At 40.9% G+C, this 23,907-nt stretch overlaps 2 protein-coding genes across 10 annotated transcripts; both read right to left on the bottom strand.

The window, feature by feature from the left end:
- Positions 1-595: 595 nt before the first annotated feature.
- LOC123996784 (ubiquitin carboxyl-terminal hydrolase isozyme L5-like) lies at positions 596-8,388 on the bottom strand. 3 transcript variants are annotated; one of them, XM_046300473.1, is made up of 11 exons: positions 8,151-8,388; positions 7,548-7,611; positions 5,087-5,192; positions 4,475-4,600; positions 4,287-4,348; positions 3,947-4,077; positions 3,190-3,253; positions 2,982-3,084; positions 2,022-2,135; positions 1,778-1,876; positions 596-1,542 (listed from the first exon to the last, which is right to left on the bottom strand). In XM_046300473.1, exons 1-11 carry the CDS (start codon positions 8,224-8,226, stop codon positions 1,498-1,500), a joined length of 990 nt encoding a protein of 329 aa, XP_046156429.1. In that variant the 5' UTR covers positions 8,227-8,388; the 3' UTR covers positions 596-1,497. The 3 variants fall into 3 exon arrangements, with proteins under 3 accessions (XP_046156429.1, XP_046156431.1, XP_046156430.1); XM_046300475.1 differs by lacking the exon at positions 8,151-8,388 and having other exon boundaries at positions 5,152-5,192; positions 7,548-7,599; XM_046300474.1 differs by lacking the exons at positions 7,548-7,611; positions 8,151-8,388 and adding an exon at positions 5,327-5,371.
- Positions 8,389-8,959: 571 nt separating this feature from the next.
- glrx2 (glutaredoxin 2) lies at positions 8,960-14,384 on the bottom strand. Of its 7 annotated transcripts, none has more exons than XM_046300482.1 (4): positions 14,360-14,384; positions 10,135-10,204; positions 9,882-10,058; positions 8,960-9,426 (listed from the first exon to the last, which is right to left on the bottom strand). In XM_046300482.1, exons 2-4 carry the CDS (start codon positions 10,201-10,203, stop codon positions 9,262-9,264), a joined length of 411 nt encoding a protein of 136 aa, XP_046156438.1. In that variant the 5' UTR covers position 10,204; positions 14,360-14,384; the 3' UTR covers positions 8,960-9,261. The 7 variants fall into 7 exon arrangements, with proteins under 7 accessions (XP_046156438.1, XP_046156439.1, XP_046156434.1 ...); XM_046300483.1 differs by lacking the exon at positions 14,360-14,384 and adding an exon at positions 14,201-14,223; XM_046300478.1 differs by lacking the exon at positions 14,360-14,384 and adding an exon at positions 11,018-11,229.
- Between the last annotated feature and the right edge of the window lie 9,523 nt (positions 14,385-23,907).

The raw sequence follows: 23,907 nt of genomic DNA, 5'->3' as shown, positions 1-23,907 counted from the left end.
CAGTAATGGTCTAAGGTGAAACATGACTAATGTCCTGATCTAATTTGGTGTGCTTATTTTAGACTGAGTGGCACTTATCAAAAGGCAGTTGGATTTGACACTGTTGCCTGTGTACAGTCAATTATTGATAGGTGCAATACAGAGTTGCCTGTATATTTGTGACATCGTAGGGGGCTCTTAGTGATTAGACACAGGTTGACATTTGTCATGAGTCATGTCTTAGATTAACCAGCTGCAAAATTTAATTGGCTATAATAAACAAGAAAAAAAGCTTTTTGGCCTTAATTTAAAGGGCAGGGTTAGGAGTGTAGTTAAGGTTAGGATTAAAATCTGATTTTATGACTGTGCCAGCTAGTGTCCACTGCAGAGCTGCCTCTAGAACAAGATCCATGACGAAAAATGCTAACCTGCTGATAAGGCCAGCAGCATCAAGGAATTTGGGGATCATACACCATGGGATAGAACATGATCTGTGGCATGAATGACTATTCATGGGTACTAGAAATGATGGGAGTTGAATACTATTAAACCTGCAAACTTACTTGCATACACACACAAACTTGAACATGTGGGCCTACACTATGACAGAATGCAATTAACAATCAAACTACAACACATTTTATTATGAAAATAAGACAGGCTCATTGAAACATCTTTCCAGGCATACATTACAGCTTAGCGGTAGACGTGGGTGGGAGTCAACACAGTTCTCGTCTATCCCACTGCCCGTATGCTCATGTCTGTGGGGGGTGGGTGTCACATGATACAATGGTGGGTCACATGAATACGACGACTGAGTGCGAGTGTTAGTGCTGAGAGATTTGTGCTTTTCGAGGTCGGTTCGGTTTCAGTTCAATTATAAAAAATATCACGATTTCCGATTATTTTTTTCAACATTAAATGCATTATGTTATAGATATTTTTAATGGAAATTCCAAAGCCAAAAATAGTCAGCATTCAATTGCCAAAACAATAAAAAATAATCCATTGTCTTTGTCAGGTCTACATTGGCTAGATATCAATAGAAAAACAGGAAATTACTACGAAATACAATATTTCAGTTCTGTATATTACAAAGTTTTTATTTGATGACTTTATTATCTTTTATTCCTTAAAGTCGTCATCTCATCTCTGCTCAGGCAGTAGCAATCTGAAGCAGCCAGTAACGTTATCTATGTGCTCCCTATAATGTACTGTCTTTAGTCATCATATTTAGCTAGCCTGCCTAAGTAGCCTATGATGCAGAGCTGTCTGATGAAATCATGACTAGTTCTTCAAAGTAGATAAGGCATACTTTCACAAACTGTCTCTGTCCCTCGTCATTGTGGATCTGTGTGTATCTAATTACCTTCAGACCAGCGTCCCACATAGTTCTTGACTTGATTTCTGCGTTGGGCTCACAAAAAACTAAATGGAATTAAAGTAACTAAACTGAAGTCGTCGATTAGTTGTTTTATAACCCCCCCCCCCCCCCTCACTCAGCACTAGTGACTGTGTTCACTTGGCTTCCTGGACTTTTTTGGCACTCTGCTTCTCCTTTGCCTGTGGAGATGACATACACTAGTAGTTAGTGCCAGTGAGCAGCTGTCTGTGAGAGGTAAATATCACCCTCTAGTGGATATAAGTTATATAACACTATACTTCAAAACAGTTTAAAAAAAAGACTAAAAAGTTTGCCATATATTGCATGTACCTTGTAGAGAACCTTCAACTACCATCATACAACAAAATTATATACACAAAATTCAAGTTTCTGCATGGGCTAAAGAGATCTCACCTTTTCCACCAAAGGTATCAACTGCTGGTATTCTGCCAGTGTCTTCAGTAGTTCCATGATGAAGGGTAGGTAGTTATGCTTTCGTCGGATGTTTTCGATCTATAATAAAGTAAAAATAATTATATTTAAGGCAAACATTAAAATGTGTAATAACCCCACTAAATGCCCACATCATTGTTTTTGTTGGCTAAATGCCCATACCATTGTATTTGTCGGCTATTTGACCCATGGTCAGTGAACACACCTTGTATTGTTTGCGTTTCTGATTCTCCTCATCAATCAGCAGCTGATACTTGGCAATTTCTGATTGGATTGAGCTGAGGAGGGTGCTGCTCTGGTCTGTGTCCATTGGCTCTTCCTGGAAAAAAAGGGTGAGACAGTGTTTCCATTCGGTCAAATGTCCAACCAGATTTATATTTTCCGGACAGATGTGAGACTTCCCAGCCATAACAAATAGAACACCATTTGAATGACATCACATGTACGGTAATGCTTTTCAGGAGTGCCCACTTGTCAATATCCTGTTTCCATGTCAATTTATCTTTCCAAATGTCTTTGCCTCCATGCTTGATACAGTAGCTAGTTGACAAGCTAGCTTGATTTGTACAGTTGTCCTTTTTAAGATTGCTGCTCGACCAGGCATTAGATTAAAGAGAAGGAAAGCAAAAATCACTTAGTCTTAATACTCCTCGGTGTAAATGTCTGTAAGGGGGATTAATCTAGCAAACTAGCTAAACATTTCTCCTCTGCCTGCATACAGCAGTGCCTGACTCAGTGGTGATGGGAAACTTTGCGTGATAGTACCATGATACAATTTTTTAAGTTTGTTAGCGAGTGCAAATTCAAGAGACAGGCAGAGTAGATGATGATACGATTGAAATACAACCTGACCCAAACTCCATGCATAGCAATGTGATTTATAGAGGATTTTATTTTTATCAGGACATTTTCTGCCGGATTGCAATGTTTTTATTTTTTGGTTATTTATTCATTTTATCTGCCAAAAGCCGGCAATTACCGGCTAATGGAAAACGCTGGAATGAGACCAACGTTACATACTGCAGTTAGACTACATCTTTCTTTCATCATTAGCAGCAATTTTAAAGGACTTGATAAATGGCCCTGGAGGGCTGGTGATTGAAAGGTCCTGGCCTGAAGGCTGCCCCATGGGCATCATGGGTAACAGTGACACCACTTACAGTACCTCTGCAAGCTGGATCTGCAGCTCCGCTATCTTCCTCTCATAAATCATCTTCCTGTCTGACACGATGGCCATCAGGTTGAAGCGGATCTCTCCCTCACTGTACCTGATAAGAGTGACGGAAGATGCACGAGCAAACATAAACACAAACAGCATCAATATGACGCACTATTCAACAGTGGTCAAAATGTAATGGATCCAAAATATTTACTTCTGTATTCTTTTCTCAATCACTGGCCGAACTGCGTTGATCCAATCGTCCTGGTTGCATACACCTGAAACACAAAACAAGAGGGGGTGAAACTATAAATAACGTTATTAAAAAATAGATACATTTCATGGTAGAGCAGTGAGTGACTAGACACATGCAAGCATGTATCCTTACATTCCCACAGTCATACAACCAAAGAGAAAATCTATAAATCAACGGCCAACAAGCATATAGTGTAGAATAGGGTTTGTCTGGTTCAAGACATCACTACCCACACTTCTAATTCACTAGATAAAATGCTGAATCGCCGTCCAAAAGAATCTGAAAGGGCAGCTTATTTCAAATTCAGTTCTCTCTATTACTTGTAAAATGATGTAGGACAATAAAACAACTTTCTCTCTTTATACATCTAAATACACTGAGTATACCAAACATTAGGAACACCTTCCTAAAATGGAGTCGTCGTCCCCCCGCCACCCTTAGAACGGCCTCAATTCATCGGGGCTTGGAATCTACAAGGTGTCGAAAGCGTTCCACAGGGATGCTCCCCCATGACTCCAAAGCATCCCACTATTGTGTCAAGTTAGCTGGATGTCTTTTGGGTGGTGGACCATTCTTGATTCACACAGGAAACTGTGTGAGTATGAAAAACCCAATGATCAATAAACGATCATAGTTTTCACCTGGTCAGTCTGTCATTGAAAGAGGTGTTCTTAATGTTTTGTATACTCAGTGTATATGACCCGTATGTGCATACCGAGGTCGATGGGCCCTTCACGTAGTCCGTCCAGCTCATAGAGCCTGCCGTTGACAGGGACATAACTCACAAAGTGGAATGCTTCCTCATCCTTCGCTGAAGACTTTGCGTCAAACTCAAACATCTGCTGTCTGAAAACAAAGAAACAATAAAATAAGAAATTGACAGTTATATCTCATTAGCAGAGCAACTAACTATTAAAACCAAAGCCTTTTTTCTCCCAAACTCTGTCTACATGCACACAAAATGGCAGTTTGTCTGCTTACAGCCAACCCTTCGATTTGTCTTGTGATGTCTGCGGTGAGACGATCATTCTCTGAAATCAAAAGAGTCAACTCACCTGGCAAAGCCGTTGTGAACTTGTCGAATAACTTCAGAGTTGCTGAGAGCCAGACCTTTCATCTTTATAGAAGAGAATATCATCAATGTGTGGGTGTTATGCACATCCCAAGGACAAAACACTGACTGACAATAAAGAAAGAACAGCCTGCACAAAGTAAACGCTAACCAGAATCAGGCACAACTTACAGCAGCATCGAAGCTGAGTGAGAATTCTCTGAACTCTGTGAGTGTCTCTCCCAGCAGCATGTCAGAGTGAGTGCAGTTCAGCAGCACACTCACAATGGCCTGGGTAGCACATGCGTTATTTATCACCTGAAACACACAAAGACATTAGACAAATGAGATCCTGCCAGATGCTCTTAACCAGAGTGAGATTTTATTTTTTTATTAACTTGGCAATACAGTGAAAATCACATTTTTATTTGCAATGATGGCCTACCCCAGCCAAACCCTCCCCTAACTCGGACGACGCTGGGCCAATTGTGCGCCGCCCTATGGGACTCCCGATCACGGCGGGTTGTGATACAGCCCAGGATCGAACCCAGGTCTGTAGTGACGCCTCTAGCGCTGCAGTACCTTAGACCACCGCACCACTCAGGATCCCAAATGCAGTCAATACATTGAACACAGTTACTGCAAATAGACTCTTCAAAATAGCTGCTATCAGCAGAATCAGTGCCAGGAAGAAAGTGACTTCTGAAAACACTTCTGAGGACTTTGAATATGTGCAAACTCTGCAATACATACAATGAATATATAATTTCCCCCTAGTCAAAGATGTCTAACCAAACCATGTACCTGCTTGGCAAAAAATATGTTGTCAAGTCTTGAATCCTGAACGATAGAGCCTGCTGGTGCCTCACCTGGCTGCCACTTGAACAGGAAGATCAACCCATGAACTGGTCTGGAGAAAGAAAGAGAAGCCTAGTAACGTGTGTTAACGTCAAAATCGTGGGTGTGAACTAGGTTTCTATTCAAGCGTTGATCGACATGGTAATGGGCTCTATAGTATTGGAGAAAAGTTGAAAAACAACTGACCCTCCGTTACATCTTGAAGTGTCATGTCGTAACGTACAACACGCATAAAGCAACTATTTCTGTCTTACAATCTCTCCACCAGGTGTAGCACTTCTATCATCGTTTAAAAACAAGAAATGGACAGTGACGGGGGTAAGGGGGGGACACCTAGTCATTTTTTTTCGTCATCATTGCATGCGATCATCATTCTCAAAGCCGCTGTTAACTTCTAAGAACACTTTAGCACCGCCCTAAAAACCTGATTCAAATTCGACACAAAAATTCAAATAGGTATGTAATTGTAACGGATGTGAAACGGCTAGCTTAGTTAGCGGTGTGCGCTAAATAGCGTTTCAATCGGTTACATCACTTGCTCTGAGACCTTGAAGTAGTAGTTCCCCTTGCTCCGCAAGGGCCGCGGCTCTTGTGGAGCGATGGGTAACAATGCTTCGAGGGTGAATGTTGCTCCCTTCTCCCACCTATCTCCTGTTCTGCCTCCTCAACCCTCCTCTCCTCCCTCTCTGCATCCCTAGATGACTCGTCATCCTACTCCCTCCCTCTCTAGATTTTCCTCCTCTGTCTCTGCTGCTAAAGCCACTTTCTACCACGCTAAATTCCAAGCATCTGCCTCTAACCCTAGGAAGCTCTTTGCCACCTTCTCCTCCCTCCTGAATCCTCATGAAATCTCGCGTCTTGTGACGGCCGGCCGCCCAACAACCTGTGCAGAAGGTCCTGAAAAAACCTACACTCGATCCCTCCGATGTCAACAATCACAGACCAGTATCCCTTCTTTCTTTTCTCTCCAAAACTGGTTCTCTCTCTGAATGACGCCCAGGTAAGGGCGAGGGGACGGTTTAAAATTATACTGTTACATAATGACACATTATATAAACTCTTTATAGTGTTTTATTTAAGTTTTAGAGGCAGACATATCAGGTGATAATCACCACCTCAAGCTTGGAAAGATCTAGTGAAAAAAACTCCATTGTGTCCTCCTCCCAGAGCAAGAACCTTTCCTGGACAAACACAACATCAAGGCGGTGGCCCGTCCTTAGGTTCATGCACAACATCCGCAGAGTACGACCCTCACAGGAAGCATTAATCCAGGCACTTTCATTCCCCTGGACCCGCCATTTTTTTCAACTCAGACCCGAGCGGGTGCTTCATTGCCTCCGCTTGAATTATGCAGAAACAGGCAGCGTTTAGGGCTCATGTAACCCAAACAAGGGCACTTGATTCTGTTGGAAAGGGGAGAACTTGTGCTTTGGAACAAACTCCCTCACAATGGTATTGACATTAAACCCCACCTGATCTGGAAGTATTCCCTCTCACCCCACCCCTAAGTTTTAGATTTTGTTAAGTGGGACCTAAAATTAAGCAAATTGTACGGACCAAGGCGATGTACGAGTTTACGTTAGCTAACACTTTTGTACATTGCGCTGTAACTTACTATTCGACCTAATTTTAGCGCCCAAAAAAAACAGAATACTTCCAGGTCAACTGTAATTTGACAAAACGCACAATTTCTCACCTTTCCAGCAAAATCAATGACGAAACCTTCATGCTGCCCTTCTCTGCATGATTGAAGAAATCAATGAGCTCCGTCGATCTTTTTAAATATGGCTGGTAGGGAAGTGAAACCTACTGCGTGATAGTGAGGAGAGATGTAGTGTGGGAAAATTGCTTTTTTTCACTCTCTCTTTCCAACTTATCACCTTATTGCCTCAAATGTAAATAAAACACTATAAAGAATATATATAGTGTGTCATTACATACCCATTTGCAGGTTTTTAGGGCGGTGCTAAAGTTATCTTCAGAAGTAAACAGCAGCTGTCACGGCTTTTGAGAGTCATGATTGCTTGCAGTGATGACGCAAAAATACATTCCGTTGTACTAGATATCCCCGTATTCACTGTCCCTTGTTTTTAATCTGCACGACACAGAATGAGTTGCATTATGCGTGATGTACGTTACGTCACAATTTAACGTATTGCGTCTGAGGGGTCCGTTTTTAAAAAACTTTTCTCCAATACTATCGGGGCTATTACCATGTCAATCAACGCATGAATAGAAGCGTAATTCACACTCCAGATTCTGATGCCAGCAGTCCCATTAGTTTTCATTGCAGCCTGGTTTGAATGGGTTGCGCAAATTTGTACGGAATGGGATTAGTCAACAGCATCACAGCGATATTATGCATTTGTGAAGTGTTTCAAAGCAAAGAGATTAGGGCATGGCTTACTTCAGATTTTCAAAGTTCTCTGGTTCCATACTCCATATTTCTTCAACTTGAGCTCCTTTACAACCTGGGTTAGTAGAAAGGGGAAATATGGGTTAGTTACTATGATAATTTAAAGCAATAGCTAACTAACTATATGGACAGAGGACAGGACACTAGCTATTCAATTTAACTAGTCTAGTCATTTGAATTCGCAGAGGATTGCATCAACTATGACCTGTTTATCTAACTAGTTAGGCCTTCTTATTGTGTACAAATTCAACTGGAATAGCATGCAGTAAAAATGTGTCAGCTTTTAAAGGAATTTCAGTAGTCAGCTAGCTAACCCAGATACAGAGCCAGTGGGTGTCATGCTAATGCTATTTCATCATGCTTAGCTACCACGTTGGAATAAATAACGCCACCTAGTTAGCACGTTAGATAGCTAGATGGTGTTCAATCTGATTAACACAGTTATGTTTATGAAATTTGCTGCACTGCAAACTAACACTACGATCACAAAGGATGTGCGTAGCCAAGACTCCTTAATTTGCTCAGACTTTGCTATGGCTTGTTGGCAATCTTGCTAGAAAGTACTAATAGCATGCTAGCATATAGCACACTCACCAAAGCCTTTGATCAATTCTGTGAAAACCCCAGGATCACTTTCCATAAGACACCATTCTCCTGCGCTTCCAGTCATTTTTATGTATTTCAAGAACCGTAGGGCAAGTAATTGTATTGCAGTAGACAAGCCTATATCTGTAGTGGCTAGTTAGCCAGTAAAATGAATCAATCCGCTGCGTAAATTGTGTTCAAGCGAAATCTCCCGGCATGTCTTTCAACAGGACTCGTGTGCAAATCGCGCAAGGGGGCTGTCTGTGCAAATGATTTGTCATCATAGGCCTACATTTATTTTCTACATACTATTATATATAGTTGTCATTCCATTGGGCATTTCAAATGTTGCCACAACGTTACTAAAAATAACACATTGTAACAAGTAACACATTGTTGCTTTTATTATGAAGCGCTACCATAATTTTAACCAGTGTATCATGTTAAACCAGTTCATGTATTTCTTACTTCACAGGCATGCAAATAATTAGGCACAGTCCTCCTTTAAAAGATTGTGGAGTTTAATGGAATCCTGACCTGTCCCAGACATGCTGTTTTCAACTCTAGAGACAGCAGGAGTGGTAGAGATCCTCTTAATGATCGGCTATGAAAAGCCAACTGACATTTACTCCTGAGGTGCTGACTTGCTGCACCCTCGACAACCACTGTGATTATTATTATTTGACCATGCTGGTCATTTATGAACATTTGAACATCTTGGCCATGTTCTGTTATAATCTCCACCCAGCACAGCCAGAAGAGGACTGGCCACTCCTCATAGCTTGGTTCCTCTCTAGGTTTTGGCCTTTCTAGGGAGTTTTTCCTAGCCACTGTGCTTCTATACCTGCATTGCTTGCTGTTTGGGGTTTTAGGCTGGGTTTAGCACTTTGAGATATCAGCTGATGTAAGAAGGGCTATATAAATACATTTGATTTGATTTAATTCATTAAAATACTGTACATTCCCTGAATGTAGACGAAGGGTGACGATAACAAGTGTGCATCTTGGTAAATAAACCACATAGAACCCATATATATATATAGATATATATGTAACACACAAAGTCGAGGAAACATTAAATAAACACAGGATAAATTACAGTGAGAATTAGAACGGTTAGTCATTTGGTGGACTCAAACTGTCCACTGCCCGAGCCTTCAGTGTTAATTTTCACGCAGCACGGGGCACATTGTTCTATCAGAGGCAGCAGCTTTCCCTTCTGGTGTAGTTCCTTTGTGTCAGAGCCTCCTCCAATGCAGTTTCCATTGATGAAGACCCTCGGAACCTGTAACCACAAGTAACCCCATTAAAAATAACACACTAAATGGTGCTCATTAAACTAGAGCTCAGTTCAGCTGTTCTCTGTGTGCATAATAATAATAAGAACAATGTCCCTACTGGTCTGGTGCCAGTTGTGTTAACTTAGTGCTATTGCTATCAACAACAAAATAGCAACATACAGTCAGGTCAAATGTCAGACTCACCAGTAGAATCAGCAGATACATACTGTACATTTATGTAGCGTACATATGGCATTTAGGGTAAAAGATGAACAGTCCTCACTCAACAACCTACTTTTCACTTTGAGGGTTACAGAGAATGATCTATTATACTAAAGCTAAGGTGGCATATGTGAGAGAATGTGATATGTAATTCAGCACATAGCAATGTAAAACACCATGGCAAAATTGATTGGGGAATGCAAATTGGTCATGATATAAACATGAGGTTGTTTCATACTGTTCTGGCACCGGTCATCTGCGCCAAGGCCTCTTGTAGTCGTCTTCCATCATTGTGTTCATCCAGCTCTATCACCTTGTATGTAGCACCAATTTCATTGAATACATTTTTGGCCATTTTGCAATATGGACAAGTGGTCTTGGAAAATATGACAATGCAGTTATGAGACACCACCTCCTGAAGAGAAGAAAATCAATGTCAGACCAAGTCACCAACACACACAGAATCATGGAATAAAAATGTTAAATCTTACCTGTAGAAACTGACCACATGCTGTTGTGCTTGGCAGACCACTTGAGCTGAAGGATGTGAAGTTTCCCATCCTGAAAGGACACACAGGTTGTTAACGAGCTAACGTTGTCAGTAAATAGATTGCTAGCTAAAGCACCGAAACAGACATGCACCAACCCATCAATGAAAATATTGTAGCAATAACCTTAAACATTTCAAGGCGTGTGCAGAAGATATTATCCCCATTATCAGTGATAATAGAACAATCAAACAGGTGAGACTCAGTTTGTATTTTGTGTCCATTCTGATGTCAACTAGCTATCTGTAGCGTTCGCTAGCAACCCGTCGAACATTCACAGCAAGGCACTGGCTGAATCTGAAGGATTAGTTTGCGGTGGGATAAGGATTATCGCAACCATCAATTAACGTTAGCTAACGTTACCTATTTTCACGACACTCGTAAACATTAGCATGTTAGTCACATTTGATTCGCTCGCTTTCAAGTTTCGCCGTTCAAATATATTACGATAGTTTAAAAAGAATAGCACCTGGCTGCCTACATACATTATATTATACTGACATTATTATTTAATATTGGCATTTCAATGTTAAATAACAGGGAAAGTGACCTTCGGCAACCGTTCCATACGAATCTGGACAGGAGTCCTCCTCGCGCTAACATCATTAGCAAAGAAACCGCAAATAACATAGAATCAAACGGTTGGACGAGGTAGAACATGCGGCTAATATACACTCAGTAGTGTATAAAAACATTAGCGTTTCTGTGTGACCACTACCTCCACTTGCTCTGTTTGCGATATTACAATTGGCCGCACATGCTTACCTTGACTACCGGAAGTACATTATTATACAAGAGGGGTGGGTCAAAGATATGTTTAACTTACCCAAGAAAGTTCATCTGTGTCAATTACAGTGGGAGGAAATGAAGCGTAGTGGGCAGAACAAGCAAGGAGGTGGGCAAAGCCAACCACAAACGATCGAGATCCTATTGGTGCGTTGTAGCATGTATTTGTATATTTCTGTTAGGGAACGCCTGCGCTCCTTCTAAAAAAAGCTATTTTTTAACTAACTTTGGCAAACCGTCAAGTCTTTACAAATTAGTGCACTGTTTTCGTTACATATTTTAGGTTTGGGAACGGAAAAATATATTGATATCAGATGTTTAATCGATTAGCAGAATGTAGGCCCAGTTTCACGAAGTTCCATCCTCTCCCACTACCTGCGACTGGACTTCCTCGCACTACCATATTTGGTGGTGAAAAAACGTAATTTTTCTTCTTCTTCGAGATTGGGTTGGCAGATCGCATCCAACTTTTAATGTGCATTCACCGCCACCTACTGTTGTGTGAGGCCAGTCACGGCCTACCTAAATTCAATTCTCCTCATGAGTCCTGTTCCTCTAAGAAAGTGAAACAGAGCACTGAACACCACTTCCCTCCCCCACTACACTACCCAAACCCCAACCCTGTCCAGCCCAACCCTATGTTTCAAACATACCACATGTGCCTAAGAAAATGAAGTTAACCTGCCTAAATGATTACCACCCCGTAGCACTCACGTCAGTAGTCATGAAGTGTTTTGAAAGGCTAGTTATGACTCACATCGAAACCATCATGCCAGAAACCCTAGACCCACTCCAATTCACATTACCGCCCCAACAGATCCACAGATGATGCAATCTCAATCGCACTCCACACTGCCCTTTCCCACCTGGGAAAAATAACACCTATGTGAGAATGCTGTTCATTGACTACAGCTCAGCGTTCAACACCATAGTGCCTACAAAGCTCATCACTAAGCTAAGGACCCTGGTACAAAGCTCCTCCCTCTGCAACTGGATCCTGGATTTCCCGCAAAACACCAGTCTCAACGTCAACAGTGAAGAGGCGACTCCGGAATGCTGGCCTTCTAGGCAGAGTTGCAAAGAAAATGCCATATCTCAGACTGGACAATAAAAATAATAGATTAAGATGGGCAAAATAACACAGACACTGGACAGAGGAACTCTGCCTAGAAGTCCAGCATCCCAGAGTCGCCTCTTCACTGTTGACATTGAGACTGGTGTTTTGCAGGTACTATTGACTGAAGCTACCAGTTGAGGACTTTGAGGAGGAGTCTGTTTCTCAAATTAGACACTCTAATGTACTTGTCCTCTTGCTCAGTTGTGCACCGGGGCCTCCCACTCCTCTCTCTATTCTGGTTAGAGTCAGTTTGAGCTGTTCTGTGAAGGGAGCAGTGCACAGCGTTGTACGAGATCTTCAGTTTATTGGCAATTTCTCACATGGAATAGCCTTAATTTCTCAGAACAAGAATAGACTGACGAGTTTCAGAAGAAAGTTTTGTTTCTGGCCATTTTGAGCCTCTACTCTAACCCACAAATGCTGATGATCCAGATACTCAACTAGTCTAAAGGCCAGCTTTAATGCTTCTTTAATCAGAACAACCGTTTTCAGCTGTGCTAACATAATTGCAAAAGGGTTTTCTAATGATCAATTATCCTTTTAAAATGAGTGATGGTTGCTGATAATGGGCCTCTGTACGCCTATGTAGAAATTCCATAAAAAATCTGCTGTTTCCAGCTACAATAGTCATTTACAACATTAACAATGTCTACACTGTATTTCTGATCTATTTTATTTTATTTTAATGCACAAAAAAAGTGCTTTTCTTTCAAAAACAAGGACATTTCTAAGTGACCCCAAACTTTTGTATGGTAGTGTATATACAGTGTCAGAGGAAGGCCCAAAAAATTGTCAAAGACTCCAGTCACCAAAGTCGTTCGTCCTCTCTGCTTCCGCATTGCAAGCGGTACCGGAGCGCCAAGTCTAGGACCAAAAGACTCTTTAACATCGTTTACCCCCAAGCCATATGACTGCTGAACAACTAATCAAATGGCCACCCAGACTATTTACATTGAACCCCCCCCTACTCAATGTTTATTATCTATGCATAGTCACTTTACAAATGACCTCAAATTACCTGTACATTGACTCGGTACCGGTACTCCCTGTATATTGCCTCATTATTGTTGTATAGATTTCTTGTGTTTCTTTTTGATGGATTAGATTTCACTTTAGTTTATTTATTAAATATTTTATTAACTCTATTTCGTGAACTACATTATTGGTTAAGGTCTTGTAAGTCTTGTAATTAAGCATGTTGTATTCGGCTCATGTGATAGATTAAATTAGATATGATTTATCTATGTCATACAGTTCACAAAATATCAACACATGCTCCACTGTTTCCTCTACTAAACACTCATCACACAGATCTCTTTTATGTCTCCCTATCATTCACAACTTGGCATTCAAACCTGTGTGCCCTAACAGGGTTCTACTCCACACAAATTCATCTCTCCTACATCCCATACTCCCTGCCTCATCCTTAACTGACCGGTACACATGATAAAATTGCCTCCCCTTACTACTAGCATCCCACTCCCTTTGCCAAAGATCGAGCCCTTTCGCCTGGATCAAGGACTTGACTTCCCTGCGGCCCAACAGGACCTGAATATCTACCCCCTCTCTTCTCACAGCACTCTTAGCCACCACATCAGCCTTCTCATTACCCTCCACACCCACATTGACGGGAACCTAGCAAAAGCTTACCACCATTCCCATCCCCTCCAATCCTATGAACATCACCATCATCTCCATAAACAAGTCTCCCCTATCTGACCTGCCAGTCTTCACACTACTCAACACTGCAGCTGAATCAGAGCAGATCCCCACTCTGAGTGGTTTGACCTCCTCCACCCATCTAAAACCTATAATCTTTGTCGTCAACTCGGCTGCATACAGTGACACATAATCAGTTAACTGCTTAGATACTCTAACATTGAAATCTGGGATATACACCCCTGCCCCCACCCTAACACTAACTGGATCCTTTGAACCATCTGTATACAGTGCATTCTGAAAGTATTCAGACCCCTTCCCTTTTTCCACACTTTGTTACAGCCTTATTCGAAAATGTATTCAATTATTTTTCCCTCATCAATCTATACACATTATACCCCATAATGACAAAGTGAAAACAGATTTTTAGAATGTTTTCAGAAATACCTTATTTACATAAGTATGCAGATCCCTTGCAATGAGATTCGAAATTGAGTTCAGGTGCATCCTTTTTCCATTGATCATCCTTGAGATTTTTCTACAACTTGATTGAAGTCCACCTGTGGTAAATACAATTGATTGGACATGATTTGGAAAGGTACACACCTGTCTGTATAACGTCCCACAGTTGACAGTGCATGTCAGAGCAAAAACCAAGCAATGAGGTTGAAGGAATTGTCCGTAGAGCTTCAAGACAGGATTGTGTCGAGTTTCAGATCTGAGGAAGCGTACCAAAACACAGTGGCCTCCATCATTCTTAAATGGAAGAAGTTTGGAACCACCAATTCTCTTCCTAGAGCTGGCTACCCGGCCAAACTGAGCAATCAGTGAGAATGGCCTTGGTCAGTGACCAAGAACCCGATGGTTCTTAGTCACTGCTTTTTATTTTACTGGGCCGGTGGTGATGCATCTGATGGTCAGTCTCAGCGGAGGGAGAGAGCAGCAGACTGAGGCTCCGTCTCTCAACATCCCTTTCCTCCACTGACACTGACCAAAAAGTGACACCGTCTTCCAGCTGATGTCGAAACTCGAGTCGCACCACATTATTTCTGCCTCATGCACAAATTCATTTTGTTACTCCTATGGACAGAGAAAGTGAAATATTCCTTGATATTAAAAAAGACCCAAGCCGCTAATATTGTGAATTTTTCAGTACTTAAGTGGCAATTATTTATTTCAGTCAGCAAAACTAGTACTCTGTATGTGCTCTAGGTCATTGGACACCGTTAGACATGCACATGGTTATTCTTGTAACTGTTATGGCCAACTATGGTTATACCTCTTGGGTTTTTTCCAGAACAGGGGTTCCCCTTTCAGTGGAGTCAGCAGGATGTCATGTATTGGTTAATCCTGTAGAGTGCCACGGTCTGTTGCTATGGTCCTACATGCATGAAACTATTTCTGTGACTCTACAGGTTGAATGTCCTAATATGAATGCAATATGATAATGGTGGCTAAATGCCAGAGGTGAACAATTAAGAGGAGTTACTATGAGTATGACATAAGGAAGACAATTGTATAAGTAGTTTGTGCCAAGACTGGAAGGCTGTATTCATGATTCAGCTCAGCTTTTATTATGAAGTAATAAAAAGTCTATTTGAACTCACATGCTCCGGTATTTGTGAAATATGATTGACCAAATATGTCTACGACACTAATAATAACAACAACGCAAACCTATAGATACACTTTCCTAATCATTCATTACTGCTGCACTGCTTGTTGTAGCGCTGAGTGGAAATAGGAAGAACGCGCATTTTATTGGTTATAAAAGTGTTGAATACAAAGTGTTAATAGTGCTGAGTAAGAACTTAAACATGAACTCAATCATAAAAACAGCAGCTCTTTGCTGTATTTGTTGACAGTCTCTCTAGTCATGGTTTTAAACGTTTAGAAATCTCACAGTATCAATTTTTCTGCAGCATTTTTTGTGCCTGCTACCTTTACTGCAGGCTCGCTCATCAAAAAGGCTCCTCAGTTTTTACCCCCAAGCCATAAGACTCCTGAACAGGTAATCAAATGGCTATCCAGACTATTTGCATTGTGTGCTGAATCTAAAATGATTGGAACAACCTTAAACTTGAACCTTTTTACAATGCTGAATTTAATTTCATAAGAGAAAACAGAAAGGTCCCACTGGGCACAGACGCCAATTCAACGTCTATTCCACGTTGGTTCGATGTAACTTCATTGAAATTATGTGAAAACAACGTTGATTCAACCAGTGTGTGCCCAGTGGGGTGTCAATGTATTTTTTCGCAATCCGAGAAGTAATCATCTAGTTTTTATAAACTATCTATTATCTGATTACAATATTTTTGCTGGTAACGTAACTGAATAAAGTTTGTTTTTTGTAATCAGATTACATGTAACTGATTACATGTGATCAGTTACTCAAATAAAATGTTATTGGTCGCATACACATGGTTAGCAGATGTTATTGCTTCTAGTTCCGACAGTGCAGCAATATCTAACAAGTAATCTAGCAATTCCACAACAACTACCTACTTAATACATACAAATCTAAGTAAAGAAATGGAATAAGAATATATAAATATAAATATATGGTTGAGCAATGACAGAGCGACATAGGCAAAGTGCAATAGATGGTATAAAAAACTGTTGAAATACAGTTGAAGTCGGAAGTTTACATACACTTAGGTTGGAGTTATTAAAACTCGTTTTTCAACCACTCCACAAATATCTTGATAACAAACTATAGTTTTGGCAAGTCGGTTAGGACATCTACTTTGTGCATGACACAAGTAATGTTTCCAACAATTGTTTACAGACAGATTATTTCACTTATAATTCACTGTATCACTATTACAGTGGGTCAGAAGTTTACATACACTAAATTGACTGTGCCTTTAAACAGCTTGGAACATTCCAGAAAATGATGTCATGGCTTTAGAAGCTTCTGATAGGCTAATTGGAGGTGTACCTGTGGTTGTATTTCAAGACCTACCTTCAAACTCAGTGCCTTTGTTTGACATCATGGGAAAATCTAAAGAAATCAGCCAAGACCTCAGAAACAATTTGTAGACCTCCACAAGTCATCCTTGAGAGCCATTTCCTGAAGGTCTTAAGGTACCACGTCCATCTGTACAATGGAGAAATGTCCTCTGGTTTGATGAACTGTTTGGCTAAAATGACCATCGTTATGTTTGGAGCAAAAAGGGGGATGCTTGCAAGCCGAAGAAAACCATCCCAACCGTGAAGCACAGGGGTGGCAGCATCATGTTGTGGGGGTGCTTTGCTGCAGGAGGGACTGGTGCACTTCACCAAATAGATGGCATCATGATGAGGAAGGAAAATTATGTGGATATATTGAAGCAACATCTCAAGACATCAGTCAGGAAGTTAAAGCTTGGTCGCAAATGGGTCTTCCAAATGAACACTGACCCCAAGCATACTTCCAAAGTTGTGGCAAAATGGCTTAAGGACAACAAAGTCAAGGTATTGGAGTGGACATCACAAAGCCCTGACCTCAATCCTATGGAAAATGTGTGGGCAGAACTGAAAAAGTGTGTGCGAGCAAGGAGGCCTACAAACCTGACTCAGTTACACCAGCTCTGTCAGGAGGAATGGGCCAAAATTCACCCAACTTATTGTGGGAAGCTTGTGGAAGGCTGACCGAAACACTTGACCCAAGTTAAACAATTTAAAGGCAATGCTACCAAATACTAATTGAGTGTATGTAAACTTCTGACCCACTAGGAATGTGATGAAAGAAATAAAAGCTGAAATAAATCATTATGTCTACTTTAATCAGACATTTCACATTCTTAAAATAAAGTGGTGATCCTAACTGACCGAAGACAGGGAATTTGTACTAGGATTAAATGTCAGGAATTGTGTTAAACTAAATGTATTTGGCTAAGGTATATGTAAACTTCCGACTTGTACTGTACAAATGAGATGAGTAATGCAAGGTATATAAACATTATTAAAGTGTCATTATTAAAGTGACTAGTGATCCATTTATTAAAGTGGCCAATAATTTCAAGTCTGTATGTAGGCAGCAACCTCTCTGTGTTAGTGATGGCTGTTTTACTCCCCGACATTGGGTTGATACTGATAGGATGGAAAGAAAGGCAGGGCTGCTCTCAGATCAAATTCAAATCAAATCAAATGTTATTTATATAGCCCTTCGTACATCAGCTGATATCTCAAAGTGCTGTACAGAAACCCAGCCTAAAACCCCAAACAGCAAGCAATGCAGGTGTAGAAGCAAGGTCAGCTCAGATCAGCTTTCTCCATTCAAATCTTACCTTAGCATTATAATTATTCCTCTATACTGACAACGGATCAGATCCTAGAGATACACTATATATACAAAAGTATGTGGCCAGACCCGTTGCTGACAGATTTATAAAATCAAGCACACAGCCATGCGATCTCCATAGACAAACCATGGCAATAGAATGGCCTTGCTGAAGTGCTCAGTGACTTTCAACGTGGCACCGTCATAGAATGCCACCTTTCCAACAAGTCAGTTTGTCAAATTCATGCCCTGTTAGAGCTGCCCCAGTCAACTGTAAGTGCTGTTATTGTGAAGTGGAAATGTCTAAGATTAACAACAGCTCAGCTGTGTGGTAGGCCACATGAGCTCACAGGACGGGACCACCAAGTGCTGAAGCACGTATTGTGTCAAAATCGTCTGTCCTCGGTTGCAACACTCACATTCGAGTTCCAAATTGCCTCTGGAAGCAACGTCAGCACAAGAACTGTTCGCCGGGAGATTCATCAAATGGGTTACCATGGGCGAGCAGTTGTACACAAGCCTAAGATCACCATGCACAATGCCAGTCATCGGCTGGAGTTGTGTAAAGCTCGTCGCCATTGGACTCTGGAACAGTGGAAATGCGTTCTCTGGAGTACTGAATCACACCATCTGGCAGTCCAATGGACGGATATGGGATTGGCGGATGCCAGGATAACTCTATAGTTCCAACTGTAAAGTTAGGTGGAGGAGAAACAATGGTCTGGGGCTGTTTTTCATGGTTCGGTCTAGGCCCCTTAGTTCCAGGGAAGGGAAATCTTAACGCTACAGCATACAATGACATTCTAGATGATTCTGTGCTTCCAACTTTGAGGCAACAGTTTGGAGAAGGCCCTTTCCTGTTTCAGTATGACAATGCCCCGTGCACAAAGCGAGGTCCGTACAGAAACTTTTTTTCGTGATTGTTGTGATCGGAACTTGACTGGCCTGCACAGAGCCCTGATCTCAACCCCGTCAAACACCTTTGGGATGAATTGGAACGCCGCCTGCGAGCCAGGCCTAATCGGCCCAATATCAGGGCCCAACCTAATGCTCATGGCTGAATGGAAGCAAGTCCATGCAGCAATGTTCCAACATCTAGTGGAAAGCCTTCCCAGAAGAGTGTTGGCTGGTATAGCAGCAAAGGGGGGACCAACTCCATATTAATGCCCATGATTTTGGAATGAGATGTTCGATGAGCAGTTGTCCACATACTTTTGTCCACTGCTGAAACAGCAGTTTGATCAAACAAGAAATCCATTATTCATTTATATATTCTTCCACCAATAGCTTACCCATTCCATTTAATTTAACATTTTACTGCAGTGGGCTGAATCAGGGTCACACAGAGTGTTTCTTGGTTGTGTTTCCCATCAACGTGGTAGGCCTACCATTTGTAAAACAGGCAGTTGCATTGGCTTTATTAGTCCTGATTCCTGTGACTAATGATTTTGGCTATTTAACTAAGCTAAATATCAGCTACCCAACTTTATCAGGAGTTATCCTGAGCCTAATTGCAATGGGAATCTAAGTGTTTACACATTAGGAAATGCAAAAGCATTTAATCATCTCATCACAAAACTGATGGATACTAGCTTGAAACCTTGACTATCATGACAATTTAGCCCACGGGGTAAACCTCATGGACAGCAGTTGTGAGTAGCCGGATTTTCCGTTCCATATTGTCCATTTTACTTTGACCTGTCCTGGTTTTAGGATGTTTGTTAATATGCCATATTTACATCAAAGCTCTTTTTTGTTTTCTTATCAAAGTGCCTTCAGAAAGTATTCATACCCTCTTGACTATTTACATATTTTGTTGTGTTCAAGGTGGGATTAAAATGTACTTAATTGTCTTTTTTGTGTCAAAGATCTACGCTAAATATGCATAGTGGAATGTGAAAAAAAGAAAAATTATAATATATATATATTAATATATATATAAGCAAAGCACGAATATCTGAATATATCAAATGTAATATAAAACATGAATATATCCAGATTACATAAGTATTCAACTCCTTGAGTCTATACATGTTAGAATCACATTTGGCAGCGATTACAGCTGTGTGTCTGTCTGGGAAAGTCTCTTAAGAGCTTTGCACACCTGGATTTTACAATATTTGCAATTGATTATTTTTACAATTCTTCAAGCTCTGTCAAGTTAGTTGTTGATCATTGTTAAACAGCCATTTTTGAGCTGATTCGAGTCACAACTGTAACCAGCCCACTCAGGAGCATTCAGTGTTGCCTTGGTAAGCAACTCCAGTGTATATTTGGCCATGTGTTTTAGTTATTGTCCTGCTGAAAGGTGAATTTGTCTCCCAGTGTCTGTTGGAAAGCAAACGGAATCATGTTTTCGTTTAGGAGTTTGCCTATGCTTAGCTCTATTCCATTTATTTCCATCCTACAAAACTCCCCAGACCTTGTCGATGATAAGCATACCCGTAACATGATGCAGCCACCAGCGTTCTTGAGAATTTGAAGAGTGGTTCTCAGCGATGTGTTGTGTTGAATTTGCCTCAAACGTAATGCTTTGTATTCAGGACATAAAATGTATTTCTTTGACACATTTTAGTGCCTTAATTGCAAACAGGCTGCATGTTTTGGAATATGTTTATTCTGTACAGGCTTCCTTCTTTTCCCTCTGTTAATTAAGTTAATATTGTTGAGTAACTACAGTGTTGTTGATCTATCCTCAGTTTTCTCCAATTACAGTCATTAAACTCTGAAATTGTTCTAAAGTCACCATTTGTCTCATGGTGAAATCCCTGAGCGGTTTCCTTCCTTTTCGTCATCTGAGTTAGGAAGGACGCCTGTTCTTTGTAGTGACTGGTTGTAGTGACTGGTTTTATGTGTTGTTGGAGGTGTGTCTTATTCAGTCAAACTGCCGCCCTCATCAATCTGCCCATAATGGGCGGGCCGGCCCTGGGCACGTGCACAGATAGGGCTCTACCTGTGCCGAGCACATGCCCCTTTTGGCAATAGGCCTAGCTGATTATTGAGTTGGAGCTGACTATGTGTGAAGATAATGTGTTTTCAGGGCCGGCTCTATGCCTTTTCGGGGTCCTAAGCGAGATTTGATTGGGCACCTTGAGGGTAAAACATTTTTGTGGTCTCCCCCTCTTGATGGCGGAGAGATGAATTTATATTTTGCAATGGGGCACAGAGAAACATTTCAAAGTTTTATAGCTAATTTACTGCGACTACACTCATTTTGCCATGCGGTGGAGAGACATGTTTTCAGTTATAAAGCAAATATTTTTTTGCCTTAGCTTACGCCATGTTAATGATATCTGAGTGAGAGTGACTAACAAAATGAATGAGGGCTCTCTGAAGGTCAGGGCCCCTGGGCACATGCCCTGTGTGACCGGTAGGTATCAGGCCATGATTACTACAAGTTTAGATAGCTGGCTAGACTACTTTACCAATCTAAACATTGTTAGCTGACATGGCTAATTGAGTGACTGTCAGTGACTGACATGACAAGGGAAAAATGTATGATGCACAACCCAATTTCGAACTAACACCTTGTGTATTCTACTATTCTAACTCTCTACAGTAAGTTGAGACCTCAACTGAGATCTTAAAAATATACATATACATTTACATTGTTGTTTTCCATTCTTATGCCCAGTGCCGGCTCTGTGTGTCTTGAGTATAATTTAAAATGTTGAGACAAGAAGAAGGGGAGACGTGTGGCTAAGATATGGTGGGTCTCTCTCCATTCCAGAATGCATGCTCTCAGCTCTCCAGAATGCACTCAATGGTCTCCCGTCAATTCTCGTGCATTCATTTTTTCATTGTGTGAATTGTTTGCCCTTTGATTGTTTATTTTTATCACTGCCCCATTATTGTCACCAGTAGGCCTAGTAAATGTATTGTTAATCCCCATCATTTGGTTACATTAAGTTCTGTTAATGCACGTATTAATGACAGAGAATCAAGTTTTGGTTTATAACCTGACCATCATTTACAAGTTTTGTCAATTTTTGCATAGTCTTTTGTTTGGAGTGCTCCATGTGCGCAACGGGCATGTGTCTGGTTTCTCTGTCCTGATAACGTTGAGGAAGCACACACCTGAGCATGTATAGAAATTGGCCTACCTGGCCTGCTATGTGCAAATGCAGGGAAGTGCCCATTTGGGGATGTCTGTTTTCTGATTGTCTTAACTCACCACTATTAAGCTAAGTTTTTCAGTTTTTCTTCACCTCACACAGTAAGTCAACAAAGTTTATTTTTTCAACATCCATTGCAAATGATAATAGGTCCTCACAATATCTGAAAAAATATTTTTCCCAAATCTTCCAGGCCTCGATAATAACCAAGCCTCAGAATGAAAGAACAACATATAGAAACGCCATAAAAACAGCTGTCTGTCCCAACCTCACTGGCGTGGGAAACTTTGAGACAATTTAGACGTGGATTGTGTATGTGTGCCATTCAGAGGGTGAAAGGGCAAGACAAAAGATTGAATTGTGGGGTATGGTAGTAGTTGCCAAGCGCACCGGTTTGAGTGTGTCAAGCAACTTAGCTGGGTTTTCACAACAGTTTCCTGTGTGTATCAAGAATGGTCTACCACCCAAAGGACATCCAGTTAACTTGACACAACTGTGGGAAGCATTGGAGTCGAAATGGTCCAGCATCCCTGTGGAACGCTTTCGACTTATAGAGTCCATGCCCAGAAGAATTGCGGCTGTTCTGAGGGCTAAAGGAGGTACAACTTAATATTAGGAAGGTGTTCTTAATGTTTTGTACACTCAGTGTATGTTTTATGTTTTGGGGTGTCAGTTTCAATTCACCTCAGAATAATTTCTTACAGTGTGGCTATGTGGTTGAGTGGGTAACATGTTTATGAAATGTACCATCTTACTGCCTCTCCTGTTTCTGATCTGTCAAAATAAAGCATAAATAATTAAAGGTGGTATTCTACCAAAAAATATTCTCCATAGAGCCTCATCAATCAACATTTAGGCTATAAACCATTTGTATTTTGATTGTATGAGAAACACATTTTTTGTGTTTTTATGCTTCCTTTTACATGCGATGAAACTCCAAAAAGGGCTTTCACAAAGCTTTCTTAAAAACACTTTTGGTGTTTCAGAGTACTGCATTTCTGTTTTAAAACACATTCTGTGTGTAATCCCACTTACATTGGGTTTACATTCAAACACCCTCCCAAGATCTCAGTTTAGAGTCCCTACTTTTCATGATTTCAATACACAATCACAGTGTATGACGGATGGCTACAGTATTTTTTACAATATTTTATTTTGACTGGAATTGTGTTGGGTCATTGTTAATAATAAGTGCAGCAGTTCAAAAACGTTTTTGCTAAATACTTAACTCATGCTGCTTTCCCCTCTTAATTTAAAATAATAATTTCTCAAAGAGTGACCTTTTTTGTTTGAGAACTTTCCCCCCAAAAGGTCTGTGCACAGCCTTGAGTATTGACATCACTTCCTTCATTGTCAAAGCTTTGATTCTTTATAACTGGAACCAATCAAGAGTAGTCCTTCCTTTTCTGGAACAAATCTGAGATGGTCTTCCAGATAATACAACAGTCTACCCCACAAGCAATTTGCCATTAGCATTGAACTAGCTAGCTCACAAAAAGCGGAGGACACACCACTGGTGCATTCAGTTAGATTAAACGTTTGCTATATTGCGTGGTTGTTTATAATGGAAGACACGTTTCTCAAAAACAATCTTCAACGTTCTTGAACAGACTTTCGACAGGTCTACATTTGCTTGGTTTGATGGGTGTGGCGGGGTGTGGCTTGAAGCAATTAGTGACGTTTTAAAGGGAAGCAGCCATTCCGAAAGCGTTCCGACTCCAACCCCTCCCCGGTTTTCAACTGGTCATAAAGAGCAGCACCGTTTCCGTTAA

The sequence above is a fragment of the Oncorhynchus gorbuscha genome, linkage group LG15 (genome assembly GCF_021184085.1).
Source record: "Oncorhynchus gorbuscha isolate QuinsamMale2020 ecotype Even-year linkage group LG15, OgorEven_v1.0, whole genome shotgun sequence".
NCBI lineage: Eukaryota > Metazoa > Chordata > Actinopteri > Salmoniformes > Salmonidae > Oncorhynchus > Oncorhynchus gorbuscha.
This window is presented reverse-complemented; position numbering and strand designations above follow the sequence as displayed.

Excerpts from the sequence above, each read along its gene's own strand:
- LOC123996784 (XM_046300473.1), bottom strand. The coding sequence starts at position 8,226 with ATGACTGGAAGCGCAGGAGAATGGTGTCTTATGGAAAGTGATCCTGGG. Across the intron at positions 2,136-2,981 it reads TGCAGATCCAGCTTGCAGAG|GAAGAGCCAATGGACACAGA; the intron begins GTACTGTAAGTG and ends CTTTTTTTCCAG. Across the intron at positions 1,877-2,021 it reads AGAAACGCAAACAATACAAG|ATCGAAAACATCCGACGAAA; the intron begins GTGTGTTCACTG and ends ACTTTATTATAG.
- glrx2 (XM_046300476.1), bottom strand. The coding sequence starts at position 10,851 with ATGTTCTACCTCGTCCAACCGTTTGATTCTATGTTATTTGCGGTTTCT. Across the intron at positions 10,205-10,741 it reads GTATGGAACGGTTGCCGAAG|GATGGGAAACTTCACATCCT; the intron begins GTCACTTTCCCT and ends GTGTCCTTTCAG. Across the intron at positions 10,059-10,134 it reads CATGTGGTCAGTTTCTACAG|GAGGTGGTGTCTCATAACTG; the intron begins GTAAGATTTAAC and ends TCTTCTCTTCAG.